Genomic DNA, 14,962 nt, shown 5'->3' on the forward strand with positions numbered 1-14,962 from the left:
ATTCCGTTAATCTTCCGTATAATCCTTTTCTGTTTTTTGCGAATCGAGGCATCATAAATTACGACGTACGGGTCAATTTATGTACTCGAAGCATGTACTCAAACGTATTCCAATCGCCGATTATTTGAAGGCGTACGGGTTACCCGCAATTTGTGTTCAATACTCTGCTGCGTGTCTCGCGACGACACAATCTTTAACCCTTAACTGGTATACTGTTTTTGGCAAACGTGGCTGGTATACTGGGGTCGTGGCAGACCCCAAATAAAAAAGGACACAGAAATTTGTAAAGTCGACCCTAGATCAACCTCTATGAATATTTTGTTCTTAGGTAATGTATAAGATAATAGAAACCTAGAAAGTTAAACTATTCTTATAAAATTAATTAGAAAAACAGTTTACAAGCTTAGACAACCAAAAATTTCGCAGCGACCTTTGCGTGCCTGGGATCATGAGCGACCCCAAGATACCACTTAAGGGTTAATAAAACTCTTGAAGTGCTGAACCTAAACATCCCGACAAAATGCTTTAATACCTTACAACTCGATCCCCGATGCACTGGGAATCGCGAAGCGGCAGATAACACGCGGGAGCACAGTGGCAAAGTCAAAGCCCCGTTCTACGGGTGCGAAGAGCGTGCGCAAACAGTGGAGAATCGAGGGTATCGCGCGAGTTATACTAATTTCGCCGCCGCGTCGTCGAGTACTTTGCAGGGGAAATGGAGGCCCTTTGTCGCGAGGCCTGAAAGCCCGATTCCTTGCTTATCTCCTGTTGCCGCCTCGAAATATCTGGCGAGCTCGCTTGATGAGCGATAGTACCGCGCGCGGTTACCTCCTTCAGCCCTTTCCTACTTGTATATTTAATTAGTTGATAAGTTAATCTACGGGAGGTTTGGCTGGCGCTGAAGCACGGGAGGCATGGAAAGTTGAGGAAGACACGTAGCAATGAATATTGCATCTGAGTTTAGCACTCCTGCTTTGGGGGCGGAAAACACTGATGATCCGGTTAATCCGGGACAGAAGAGTAGCGACGTCGCGCGGGACGCATCCCCGATAGCAAGATTTACGGGAAAGTGGACTGCGCGTATCGGCTCTTATGTTACAAACGCTGTCGCGAGGTTTGCAGAGGCGCGGAGCAAGGTCTGGCAGTAAGTAACCCGATGATCGACGGTTCGCTGTGTCGAGAAACTTTACCCGACGACGCGACGCCCGTCGCGAAACACTGTTCTCGTTTTATCTCGAAAACGTCCATCGACCGTAATGCATTTGACGATAAGGGCTACGTACTGGGAACCTGCTCACCGCCGAAAGCATCTCCAGTTGCCTTTCAACGATCCGACGGCCATTACGCCAGATAAATCTCCGCTGTATAAATGTTCCGATGGGGACGCGATACGTTACAAACTAGATAAGCTATGGTCGGCCGCCAGAAAAAAAAAAGTGCACTTCACAAGCGATGCAACGGAAATGCCTGATGGCAAAAACGTTAAGGGCAGCCTCGAGAGCGCAGGCGAAGAACAGAAATTCCTTAATTACTACGTCACGGATAAAATATGTCCGAGTACACTGCAATTACATCGTTGCAGCGATTAAGTGCACCCTTTTAACGAAGCCTCGTGCAAACCGCGGGCTGCTCTAGGGGGAACACGGTTTCCCGTAGTTATGACTTCATCGTCCGCGGACGATTCTGCAAAAGCAAGGAACTCCTCGGGCATACTCGACGAAGAATCGGTACGATAATTAAGAATTCCTCGGCAGGAAAGCTGTGACGTTACTTCGCCGAGCACGGCTTCCACGATTAAATTACTCCGGAGACCGCGAGGACGAGCACCTCCGTCCCGAAAGCATAAAAATGATTTATCGATTTGCGAGCGAAGGTCGCAAAGGGTATGATGAAATCACCGAGACATCCCATGGTTACATCAACGGAGATAAAAAAAAAGGCTCGATTAAAGCAGTACCTGACCTCTTTTATTTCCCATTCCAGCAGTTTACTCGCGCGCGTGTTCCTCGGTAACGATGATTTCTCATTGGTCTCCACTAGGGTGGCTCTTATTTACTCTTTTTTCAAAATTTTCTTCGGGGCACCCTCCAGAATAGTTACAAATAATTAAACAAAAATCCGTGGAAAGTTTCAGCTCGATCGGATAACGGGAAAGGGTGCCCCTAGGCCCTTAAATATTTAAATCATTATTTAGCAGCTCGCGAAGTTGATTTTGTGTAATATCCTCCAAGTTATTGATTAAATCAAAATATATGTCAAACAAAAGTTGTAGATCCGCACAAGGAGCATCTTTTATGTTTTATTACTTTTTCTCGTGCGACAAACGATTTTCGAAAATAGTCCGAAAAACTAAAAAAAAAATTATCTCTTTCGCATATTTCGGTATATGCCACCCCCCCCCCTTAAATGTTGAAAAAATAGTCCCCGAAAATAAAACTTCCATTTTTTTGTTCGCCGTCACAAATAAAAAGTGTTCTAGAAACATTTAAACTTTCAAAAATTTGAGGGAAAAAAGTTTTTTTTTAGTTTTTCGGACCTTTTTCGAAAACCGTTTTTCGCACGAGAAAAAGTAATACAACATAAAAGATGCTCCTTGTCCGGATCTACAACTTTTGTTTGACACATTTTTTTATTTAATCAATAACTTGGAGGATATTATATAAAATCGACTTCGCGAGCTGTTAAATAATGATTTAAAAGTTTAAGGACCCAGGGGCACCTTTTCCCGTTATCCAATCGAGCTCAAACTTTACACGGATTTTTTTTTAATTATTCTGAACTATTCTGGAGGGGGGTGCCCCGAAGAAAATTCGAAAGTCGAAAATTAGAGCCACCCTAGTCTCCACTCTACACGAAACCCGCGTCGGAGCGATAATTTTCCAAAAAAAAAATCTACGCAACAGCGGATGGGCTAGCATTGAAACTGCCCTTTCGAAGAGCATCGAAACAGTTAGTCTGCGATATTTATGTTATTCCAAGGCAATCGCACTGAATTTACCATTCCACAGCTGGTTTCGTACCGTAAGAGATTCACGAATCGAGGCGTATGCATACATAGGTGCTCGAACGCTTTAATTGCTGCGCACCCATCTCGACACACCGCTAACACTTTGCATCCGTGCAGGCGTTACGCTGCTTTGGATATTTATACGGAATTACGGATTTTACGATCGATATCTGTCTGACAGTTTCTCAATCGCCGTTCGGGGATAAAATTCCCAGCAATCCCGGTATGCCCGGACGCTTTCGGAATCCGTGTTTGAATTTCACACCGCGTTACACAATTAGCGCATTGCGTTGCAATGCGAATGTCGTTTGGATGGTTTTCTTTCACGCTTTGAAAGGCAGTAACTCGTTGTGCAAGGTCAGTCGCGTTATTACGGCGTAGCCGGGTCAGCGAGCAGGATACGTAGCTTTTTTTTCTTCGTTCCCCTTCCCACAGTTTTTCCAGCAGCGATTCCCTAAGCGATCGCGTAAATTCGAAAAGCAAGCTGATCAAGTGTGCATTGCGCGAGGGGGGGTCGGTATTCTAACTGAAATTTTATCAGCCCGGTGGTCGATCGCAGAGCGGTTGAAAACGTGGCAAGGATGGCCAGGGAATTCAAGGTAGTTTGTCAGCTAGGACAGGCCGACGTTTATCGATGCGTGCATTCCATCTGCGAAGATTAAAAACGGACTATCGCACATTTAGGTCATCGCATACCCTATTGTTTTAACCAAATCTGTCTCGGCGAGAATGGATTTCTTCCGAATCTCAAGCTTCGTAGATACGTCGGCCGCGTATACAGGCTAGTTGAGAACCGCGGCAGTGTTAGTGGAACGGGACGAAAGCAGAATTCACCGGAATGGAAGAAAAACATTCAGTTGACACGGGGGCCGTAAACATATCGTTGCCGAGGTTTCGTTTCTTCGTTTAAAAGTTGTTCCGTCGCACAATTCGTGACCACTCGGTTCGAACGAAAGAGTAAATGTTGCGAAGGTTTGTCGAGTGAACGTCGATAGTTCTGGAACAGCCTGTATTTCGTTCCGTTCGACCGTCAGCTTCCACCCATTTAAACGACCGCATCGCGTTGCCGCTCGAAATTTATCCGTCACGACTAAATAATACGTAACACGGAGGCATATTCGAGGACGCGACCCGCCAGGCCGGTCGTTTAATTAACTTCCAATACGATGGCTAACGAAAAGCTCTGGAATAAATCCAGTTAAACGATTCCGGGTTCGTGTCCCGGCGAAGGAACACAATAGCGGCATGAAAACAATGATCATCGAGCACTGAAGCCGAGCCACCGACAAAGAATAAAGAATGCGACGTTATTTGTCTGGCCAATGATTTTTCTCGTCAGCCTTTGTTCGATGCCTCGTGCATCCACGACCGACGACAGCCTCTGTTTCTAACGTTAGCATCCGACCGTATATATCGTGGATATACCTTTCGCGAAGATGACGCAGTGATTTAAATGATCTCCGACTACAATCTATTCATCTCTGTCGCTGGAAACACCCATTCCCCTCCCATCGCTCTAATTGAAATCTAAATTGCCCAGAGATCGCATCGCGTATCGGTTGCTGGCGGCACGGGAAACGGTATCGAAACGTTGCCCCTTCGGTAAGATCGTGACAGCCGTTGGGCAGTCAGCTGTCACGTGAGTACGCGAGCGAAAAAAGTAGGTACGCGCGAGCGAAGAATTGGGCGATCGAAGCCGCGCGAGAGTCTCGACTGTCTTTCGTCTCGACAATGGGAAAAGCTACTCACCAGTCGTTCGAAGATCTCCGCGACGACCAGCTTCTGGATGCCGTGTTGTTTTCAAGTGGAAATAGCAGCCACAGCTTCCGCGATCCGCGTCAGGCTCCGGTGGCCCATGGGTGCGAAGGTTTCCTTGCTGCCACTCGTGGAGCGAGGTTGAACGTTGCCCTGCCACCACTTGTCAACCGATCAGCATCCACTTTTCCTTCGGACCACGGCGCGATAGAGAACGAGGGGCGAGCACGTGATCGCGTCGATATCTCTTGCCGAACATCTGACAGGGGATCCGTGTGGCATTATACGTAGACAGTCTGCGGCAGGAGCACGCTCTCTCTGCTCATTCCCAGAAGCACAATCGCACGGTAAAACAGACGCTGCCTTTGCGGGATACCTCGTGAGAGGACGCGAGCGAAGTGGATGCAAGGTTGTCCGTTGACGGATGCCTGTCGTAAGGACTCGGGAGTCTCGCGGGAAACATCGAGGACCGAGGAAGCCACGGATCTTCCCCAGATCTTTACCGAGAACATCCTCGAGGAACGGCTCTCGGACTGACACGCCGAGCGACAGCGCCTACGCGCGGCAGCGCCGCAAACTGTGTGCCTCGAAACACGCGAGCGCGCGAGTGCCTCTCGTGCTTCTTGTGCGTCTCGACTTCGCCATCTTGGATCGCTCTGCAATAGGTGAACGTGGCGCCATCTCTTGAGACTCGGTCGCGTTCAACGTGCAACGTTCAGAGTTAGTGCAAAACGACTGTTTTGTTTTATAGTTTTAATCACGAGTGACTTCTTGTCCAGGGTTTCATCGAGGAAAGGAGTTTTGTATGTTTATGGGCAAATTTGCGCCGCATAGGTGTTGAGCGAGTGACACGGTTCTTGTGTCCAGCTACTAAGTAGAGCTTGCTCTTTTATCCTGTCATGTCCATTTCACGTTCGATTAGGCTCGTGGTACTACCACTGTGCGTACTATTTTCGTTTTGTCGAAAGCTTGGAAAGAACAGTAATGGAACTGTTATCAAAATCATCGATGAGTAATGCACCTCTTCTTTAATATATTTCAGACTCGTGAACATAACCTTTTAGTTGCAGTTTTCGAGCGAACTTCGTATCGAGTTTCTAAGAACGATGGTGTTTCTCACTTATTGTTAGAAAGGAATCGTATCAACCGCGCAAAGTATCTCGTGCAGTAGAGTTCGAATGCGTATCAATAGCGGAATCGAAGGAGTACAATGAGTCCTTATCGCCGCGAATGTGAACTGTGTCTATCCATTGTCCATTGAGTCTCGTAAAGTTCGTGTTCCTTTGAAAGTATCTGTGACGCTGAGAGTAGGTACGGCAAGCGAAAGAAACTTATCTGGTGAGAAGCAGAAGCTTTCTTTGGTGAAAGTCGGCTCGTTGAAACTTTCGCAGAATCAATCGATTCGTTTGATATCTACACCCTTTTCGATGGGTCTAGGCCGCCTCGATAAATAAAGACCTAACCGTTCCTCCGTTCGAGGTCCAAATAAATTCCCAGCTGGCTATTTAGTCGTTCCAACTTGACGTTGGCCCGGTTTTAATCAAGTAATTGCCTTTAATGGAACATTCAGTTGGCGAGGGAAGTTGAAAAGCCGTGGAATAATATTTGCGTCGCTCTTCCGACTGCGTTACCGTCGCGGAGATTTTTAATCAGCGACAGATTCGTTTCGCAACTCCGCCACGTTTCCTCAAGTTTGCCATTCTCTTTCGTGGAACGTTGGACACACGAGACTCGTCAACCGTGGGGCCAGGTGGTTTTGTTTACTCGTTCATTGTGGTTTAAAGTGCTCGGCGTAAAGAATTCTGCAAGAGTTTCGCCCTTTTAGAGCTCGCCGGCTGGTCGATTGTCGGCGGGGGCGCGCGTTTATTAAAGTTCCAAAGTTTACGCGAGCGTTTCATAAGGTCGCCGTGGTTCGATAAAAATTTTCCGCGAACCCCGGAAATAAAACTGCGAAAAGCCGAGGTCGAGGCATTATTGCGATGCCGCCGAGGGAGGAGGGTGGGTGGGTGGGTTCCTAGCCTTCCTTTTTCCACCTCCGTTACCACCCTCGTAATTTCCTGGAAGAGCCGCTTCTTCACCCGCAAGTCTCATCAAATAAGCTTCAGGCAGCGTTCGTGTCTTCGAAAATTTCCTCGTTTCTATTCGGCCGTTCTTTCGTCCATCGCAATCTTCCGTTAAGGTAGCTGCGGCGCAAGAGGAACAGCAAATTATTTCCGAGCGGCTAGGTAAAGGGGGGGAAATGGCGAAGTACGTGTCAGAGATATACGCGGAAGATATACGAGCGGTGATCCCTTGCAAGTGGTCACGGTGAAAAACCGCCGGGGAAATGTACTTGTTCCTTTGGTAGCCCGTCCAGTCTACGTGGAGGTAACTGCAAGCCACGCGTTGCTCGGGGGAGAAAGTACATACGTCGCCCGGAACCGGCAGACCGGGCACCGTGATAAAGAAAATGTATTTCCGGAAAAATGCTGCATCTCGGTCTGAAAGGACCGCCCGAGAGTAGTTTCGTATGTAGGGCATCCGTCAAGCACCGAAAAGCACCTAGTTACATAGAAAAGTAGCCTGTTTTGTCTGCTAGTTGACGAGTCGGCCGCGGCCCTTTCCATCCTCCGCTTCGTCTCTATTTTCTCGACTGAAACGCGCTCGTTTGCACACCCTCTATGCAGCAACCCCCGAGCATTTCTGCATCAACGTCCTCGCCTTTGCTTTCGCATGGCTGGCCACCGTTCGGCCGCTCCTAAATAGCCCGAGGACGTATCGACGAATCGTGAAACCAAGCTTACCCAAACAGCCGCGTTCCACCTTAGCCTGTTACAATTTTCGGGGCACTCGAGTACCGTTCATTTTAAGAATGTAGTTTGAACACGGGCCTCCATCTGTTGCTACTGTCGGCAACGAATTTCACGAGTTTCATTTCAATGGAGCGCTGTTGTTCGCGTTCGATCTTTCGCTTCTGGAGTTGATATCTGTCGCCATCTTTCACAGATCCGCAGAGATGCGGACGACATTTCGGCGGAGCACTAAATCAATAAAACGTACGTGGGCGAAATTCAGCGAGACTTCGGGCTCGATTGAAAATGGTCGGTACGATTTTCGAAGCTGATATCTCCCGCTGACAGTAAAACACGGTTTAGATATGTATGTGTGTATTTCTCGTGTACTTCTTACGTTCTAACACTTAGGGATATTAGGCGAAACTGCGCATCCGAAATGCGTCACACCCATCGAGTCACGAGCATAAAAAATTATCCCGGATTCCCATCATCGAAGCACCTGTTCAAATATCCTGATACTCGCTCGCGATGTTCGTTAACGATGAAAATAGCATTTCAGCTACGAATGAAACCGTGAGATAGAAAAATTGATAGTCGATCGACTGGCATTCCGGACTTTTCACAAACAAACGCGAGCGTCGCGAATGGCAATCGCTTTCCACCATCCCGTTGGTCTATCGGCAATACCATGTAACTAGAATGAAAACGTGATTTCCAGATTCAGAGTTACACGATTGGGAGAGCGGTCGCGTGTTTGTTACACATGCACGCGTGTATCGTTCAAGCATCTAGTATAAATCGTAATGCCTGAACCATACGCTTTACACGCTACACACACACACATTCGGGGTAAATTATATTTGAGTGATGACGGTAAACAATATTCTATAGCTAAATGGATATACGCGTTTACAACATATACATGAAATCATTCTCCTAAGATCGAACCGCGCTAGTCCATTGATTCGATAAAGATCGTGTCTTTGACACCACCTACTGAAGTGTACGTCCAAAGTATAGAATTGATATTCGTTTTTTTTTCTTTATCATCCTAAGAGAAATGAACGAACTGCGTCGTCGATATAATCTTCCCTTAAAAATTACAGAGTAAGAAGCTGTATTAACATCGAAGATGCTATTAGTACGTTCTACGTTAACGATTAAACGTACGCGCACGCTCCGTGTGTTCCCTTCGCGTACGCACGAGTTTAAAAACGTGCAACTAAAAAAATAGCCCAGCTATTTAACGATAGATAAGGTTCGCTTAAAATTAAGAAACGGAATCTTTGTTCCTTTCGACGTGGACGATCAGGCGGCTGTATATACACACGTACATACATCGCCGCCTCGGCTCAATTCTCTATTCGACGTATGCGAAATCGTCCGATAAGAAAACTCCGTCGCACCGTTAGAAGTGGCGGAGGTTGGTGCGTTAGCACGCGCGTAGTACAGTGGTACGAAGTTGTGTACGATATGTGTGAAAGAATTGGCACGGATACACGCGTTATACAAAATGGTTGTGAAAATTGTTCCCACTTGCTGGCCGTGAACTCGAGTGCCTCTTTCCATCGATCTCGCTGGTCCTCCCGAGGACCGCTCGACGTCGTTCGTTCTGCGAGGACAGAAAACTCATCGCGAAGATCACGGGACATAGCATATCACACCGCCTGCGCTACAGTCGACTCCGCGATACTTGGCAAACATCATTAAGCGTATTCGGACAAGTCCAGCCGCGCAGAAACAAGTACGTATCGCGATCAAAGTCTAACCAGGTAATTCTCAGAGCGGAGGCGGTCGACACCGAGCACCCCGTGCACTCGAGGCGATGTTCCTCGCGGGGCATTTCTCCCAACGATCCGATCCATCAGCGATTAAAAAGTTTCCAGAGCGCGTCGGTGTTAGCCGATAATAATTAACCTATTGGTTGATTTTCTTCGGTGGGCCGTTGTTCGACAGGTGCTTCCAGAGGCCAGTGATTAATGGCACGTCCCGGAAGCTATCGGCCGTTGGCTACGCCTGCTACGAGCACATCAGGTCCACCGATCTCGACTCCCCCCAAGCGTTTTGCATTTTGAAAGCCGTCGTTGGCCTCGGCACGACGTGATGAGACGACGAACCCGTCGTATGCCTCAGAGTCGTCATGGGGATGCTAGTAGCGTTGCTCTTCTTCTGCACCTTCTTGCCGTCTTGCCCCGACTCCTCCTCGAAGCAGACCTGCAAGTATCGTCGTACCCTTACCCCTTCGTTTGCAAATCACCTTAGCCATTTACTCGATCTTAGAGACGCCTTTCCCAACGCATCTCTGCTACGACCCAGATTTATAGCGCCGCGTCAAATGCATTCGCGTTTTATCGCTCACCCATGAATTTCCCGTCGGTTTAGTGTCATTCGATAAATCAATGAGAAGATTCTTCTGGGCATCGTTCGCGTTGCATCGCTGGTCGCTCGGCTTCTTCTCCTCGTTGCCCGGCGATCTCGTCTCCTCGCTTTTCAGCTTCCTCTCGCCGTTCTCTGGAAGCAGAAACGAGAAATCGGTTAGCAAGGGCAGTTTTCCGCCGACGCAGTCGTCATCCGGCGGCTGAGTGGTCCGCGCGTAGCTCAATATTAACGCGACCGAGTAAATGACAAACAGTGATAGCCGAATCCCATTTGCGCAAATAGCGAAATGGAACCTCTCGTCGCATCCGCGCCATATAGCTTCCTAGGTGTACACTTTCATTATCGACCCACGTGCACACCAATCTCCAGGAGCCTCTGTAACGTGCAAGCCAGAACCTTCGTACACACCAACACCGATTTCTAGCTTGCCGCTAATTGGTAGCTTCGAGTCGTTTCGCCGCTCGGAACCGTGAAACGGCGCCGCCTCATTAATTACCGATGCGCCGCTGATTATTTACCCTGTACCCGTATACCTCCGACGCTAACCGATACGCGTGTCCAGGACATTTGCTGAAAATGTCTCAGGCTCGCCGAATTCCCACCGTGGCACCTGCTATTCGCCAGCCAGATGCATCCGAGTACTGCACCCGTACATTATTCCCGATTAATCTGCACTCTAAACAGTAAAACGCTACCAGCTGCCTTGGCCAGGCACCCAGACGGACGCTTAACTCCTAACTACCACCCACTACCAGAATTAATGTAAACGTTGCCCTCGGAAGCAGCCAGCAATCATGATATTTTAATTCCTGCGAATGTTCGGATCGCAGTATTCCTCTGATCCTCTACCTCGCTTGAACGACTTTAATTATTCTCTTGCAAACCGACTGAATTACGTTCCACTTAGTTCGCCACAGTTTGGCGCGTGATTATCTAGCCGTTGCTTGTAATCGCGGCTAATTCCGTTTCAGGCAAACGCTGCCGACAGTGTCCGAGCGGACCCACGGAGCGGACCAGGTGTAATTGTCCTACTTTTCCGTAATGTTGCTGCCCGGACTATATGAAGTTCAATATTACCGGACAATTTCCTCGGCTGCACTCATAACCTTCGCCGAGGCTCTCCGCAATATCCGCGCTCACGGGGAGTTTAGCGCACGGCCGCGCGCGTATATTGCACCGCCGCGCGCCCAGGCGATGGAACTTTATCGTGGATTAAACGATAGGACGTTAGAGGTTGATCGTCTTCTGAGATTGCCGTATTCCGAGGACCTATCGATTGATCTCGTTGAGGCGGATTCGCACGCATCGGTTCTGTTATCGAGAATTGGTTGAACCTTTAGAGGGCCGGGGTTTTTTCATTGAAATTGTAAATTTTATTTACTTAAAATTTATGCATATATACCATCAAAGTGGCCAGCAAAGTATTCAGAGTCTTAGGTAGCCACTATAGTGGCTACTTATGAATTTGCGAACCCTCTAAAGGTTAATAAGCGTCGCACTTTAGTTTCACGTATACACGTGGATTCTTAAATGGGATGAATGGGAAGCGAGAGGGGTGTGACGAGTGAGACACACTGCTTACGACCCTCCGGAGGCTCGCGACTTCTTTCCCCACGTTTCTTTTAGCGTCCTTGTCTCGGCGCCAGCACGTGTTTACTTTAACGCACGGCTGAGTCGGCGGCTTCTCGAATTTCGCTGACCACGCGTGCAGGTGCGAGCGGAAGCGAAATAGGGATGTGGGTCAAGTCATGCATGTGTTAAAGTAAACAAGCCTCTAGCGGCGAGACGACGACCTTGCTAAAAAATCGTGTCAAGGTGCAAGGTCAAGCCACGACTAGGGGTAATGAAATACGTCTGGTATCGTTCAGTTACCATTGACCCCTGAAGTTCTAAAGCGCGATGCCGTGCATCTTTCTGTGGCGAAACCGCTTGATTGAAGCACGTCAGTGACGCACTATTCAATTTTGCGGGGAGCCAAGTTGAAGGGATGAAAATACTTTTAATGCCAATTCGATCAAATTCATTAGGTGATTATAAACATTTATTTAAAGAATGAAAGCCAGCTTTCTTTTGAAACACGTGACCCCCGCGTGTTGCGAGTGTCTCAGACGCGTCAGGCTTAAGAATTCGCGAGTCTAATGTCACGGTCGGTTTGGTTGGCGTAGCGCGGCATTGTTAGATGATCGCGAAAGAGATTAATCCACCTACCGTTTCTGTCGTCGTTTAACGAGGGGCTCTTATCTTGAGCATGATGGATCCTAGGATCGGCCTGGGACAGCTGCCAAGCCTCGTAAGCCGTGTTAAAGGCCTGGGCCACCGTCAGCGTCACCGTTTGCGCCATTTTTCTTTTCGGGCAGAGAAACGCGTGGCACTCCATCGTCTCGTTCAGATTTGTCGCGATGAACGCGAACACGTGGTCGTGGGTCGCGTCCGCCGAGCAGTAGGAGATTCTGAAAAGATTATTATTAACTACCTTGCGATCTGAATCGAAATTCATGTAAACGGTGGGGGAATCAAAGCTTTTGAAAAGGAGAAGCCTGGCAGGCATACGAGGGATCTAAAGCAACGGGAAACGCGGTTATAATTCGCTGCGGTCTCGGCCAGCGATTTGCGTAACGCAAACGTCTCGGCGGAACAGCGAATACAAGTGCTTACTGAGTGCACAGCCGGATACAAATGTATGTACATACATGTGCGCATGTATACATGCTTTATGCAAATTGTTTTCATCACTGGGAAGAGACGCGCCTGCAAGGGCGCCGCGAATTTCCCATGGTTACGTAACAAAGGGATCACAATGGTGGAAAGTTTCTCTGAAAACACTTGCGACGGAAGATGTTCCGAAGCGGAGCCTGGAACGCGCAACATTAACAAACAGACGTCCAACTTCCCAACTTTCTAAGCAGAAATTTAATTTCGTAGGTGTTGAAATTCTTTGAAATAAAGAAAATCTTCCCGAACGCTCAAGTCCCGCGTCTTACTTGCAGCTAGAGACCACGGTATGGTACGTGTAGCAAAAAGACACGGGTACACGGGTACACGTGTATTACATATATCCGCACCTCGATCCGTATAGCTTTTAATACACGGGTACCCGTGCACTATTTCACGTGTATTTAAATACACGTGTATCAACGTATTTGTTTATTTTCATCAGAATTGGGCATTAACTACGGGAGAATGGGCAATGGCGGTCACTTAAGCAATAAGTGTAATAAAACCGAGTGATGTTTTTCAATTTTAAGGATTATCGTTGCGTCTGAAAAGAAACTCGCTTATTACCAGTAATGCCTTAATTTTTTGTATCAAAATAGGTAACCGATTAAATAAATCTTGTTAATTTTATAATTGTGTTATCACTTACAATCTGAAAATTTGTAAAACCATACTTTCCGCATATTATTCTAGTAAATATATTTAAATACATTAATTCTTTTATGAATTTCGCAATCCCTCAGAGTTCTGGGATATCTATAGATATTAAAAATCAGACGAATCAAAATACGGATACGTTAATATGCGTGTATTTATAAATACACGTGTATTTAAATACACGTGAAATAGTGCACGGGTACCCGTGTACTAAAAGATACACGGATTGAGGTACGGATACGTTTAATACACGTGTACACGTGTATTTAAATACACGTGAAATAGGGATCTCTACTTGCAGCTACCTATACCGTGGCTGCTCTTACGCTTAACTCTGCTAGCATTAACAGCGCCGATGTGACGCAACAAAGCTCGCGGGCTGGCGCGGCGATTAAGAAAACGTATAGCCCGGCTCGTTACCACTTTCTCCCACTTTTTTTTTTCCACGGACCGTAAAATTCCTCGTTACCACTTGAACGCTTTTAGGGTGTATTATAATCGAACAAAGCCGGCGCACGGACAATAGGGAGGCTATATTTGATAGCATTTCGTATTCAGGTAACCAACCCCATTTAGACTCCTATTCTCGGGTGAGGCGTATTATGAAAATATTGAAATCTGCGACCGACACCCTCCGGGAATTTCATTACCGCGAGCGCGGGAAAGCTGCTGTTAATTGCTTTCGATACAATCGCTTCCGAACAGAATACTTCTTTATTCGAGACGCCGCGCGCGGTCGTTACAGCGAAAACGAGGGAAAACAATGTAACAGCATTGTTTTTGAATCTGAACGTCGGATCGGCTGTCGGAGCAGGCCGTTCAATAAATCGCCGCGCCTGATTGGCGGGCCGAATAATGTCCCGCGGCCAGAATCCGAATCGCGTGACGTTTGCTCGTTGGCATCATTACGCGAGATTTCGAATGCGTTCTATCGGGAATGTCGGATATTATGCTGGCTGGCGCAGGGGAAAATGCACGCAGCAGCGCAGAGGAGCAACAAATCCTGTCCCGCCCGATTACAACCACGATCGTGACAGGCGTGCATACGCGAGTCTCGCAAACTAGCAATACGTTGTACGAAATTCTGTCCCGTTTCGTGCATACCTGTATATGGAGACTTGAAGCTGATCTTCTTCCGTGGCCAGGTCCGTCATTCTGATTCCCTTTAAGCTCACAGCCAGAGAGACTCTCTGCAACTTCTTGCCGCTCGCCTTCGCCTACGATATTAAAACAATCCCATCAATACCCGCGCTACTCGGGGCTCCTCTGTTCGGACAGTAGAGGGAAAATACGGTTGAACGTTTCGCGAATCAGTGCAGCGCAAGTAAGCACAGGTATATCACCGCGCGGGCTCGTCAGAGAGAAGCTCTCGAGACGAGATGCCCGTGCTTTTAGAAGTAACACAAGCAGCTGCGCCAGAGACAGCGTTTCCCGGTGTAAGGCGCATCCTCCTTGCCGCTGAAAGCGTTTTAGCCGATGCGACTTTTTCGGCGACGGTTTTCGCACGGACGTTCGCGCTGCTTAAAATCGCATCACGATCCGATCCCGTTGAAAGGACGCGTCGCCACTGCCGTCGCAGGGATGTTTGCTTAATAAGAGGCTTTGCCGGATTAGCAGAGGAGCGGGGTACAAAGGACCCGAAAAGAAGGCGGGCTAATTCCGCCTGCAGAAACCA

At 47.8% G+C, this 14,962-nt stretch overlaps 2 protein-coding genes across 4 annotated transcripts in view; both read right to left on the reverse strand.

The window, feature by feature from the left end:
* Positions 1-5,316, reverse strand: part of LOC143371991 (beta-1,4-N-acetylgalactosaminyltransferase bre-4) — a 54,825-nt gene extending 49,509 nt beyond the window's left edge. Inside the window, exon 1 of the mRNA XM_076817756.1 lies at positions 4,757-5,316. The gene's annotated coding sequence lies outside the window, so the exon portion shown is untranslated. The remainder of the gene's footprint in view (positions 1-4,756) is intronic.
* Positions 5,317-7,891: 2,575 nt separating this feature from the next.
* LOC143371996 (uncharacterized) overlaps positions 7,892-14,962 on the reverse strand; it is a 48,230-nt gene continuing 41,159 nt past the window's right edge. For all 3 annotated transcript variants that reach the window (XM_076817764.1, XM_076817766.1, XM_076817765.1), the window contains 4 exons: positions 14,392-14,504; positions 12,124-12,365; positions 9,896-10,047; positions 7,892-9,750 (listed from right to left, as the gene is read on the reverse strand). In XM_076817764.1, the coding sequence (XP_076673879.1) occupies positions 9,556-9,750; positions 9,896-10,047; positions 12,124-12,365; positions 14,392-14,504 (702 nt within the window). In that variant the 3' untranslated portion in view covers positions 7,892-9,555. The remainder of the gene's footprint in view (positions 9,751-9,895; positions 10,048-12,123; positions 12,366-14,391; positions 14,505-14,962) is intronic.

The sequence above is a fragment of the Andrena cerasifolii genome, chromosome 8 (assembly GCF_050908995.1).
Source record: "Andrena cerasifolii isolate SP2316 chromosome 8, iyAndCera1_principal, whole genome shotgun sequence".
Classification (NCBI taxonomy): domain Eukaryota; kingdom Metazoa; phylum Arthropoda; class Insecta; order Hymenoptera; family Andrenidae; genus Andrena; species Andrena cerasifolii.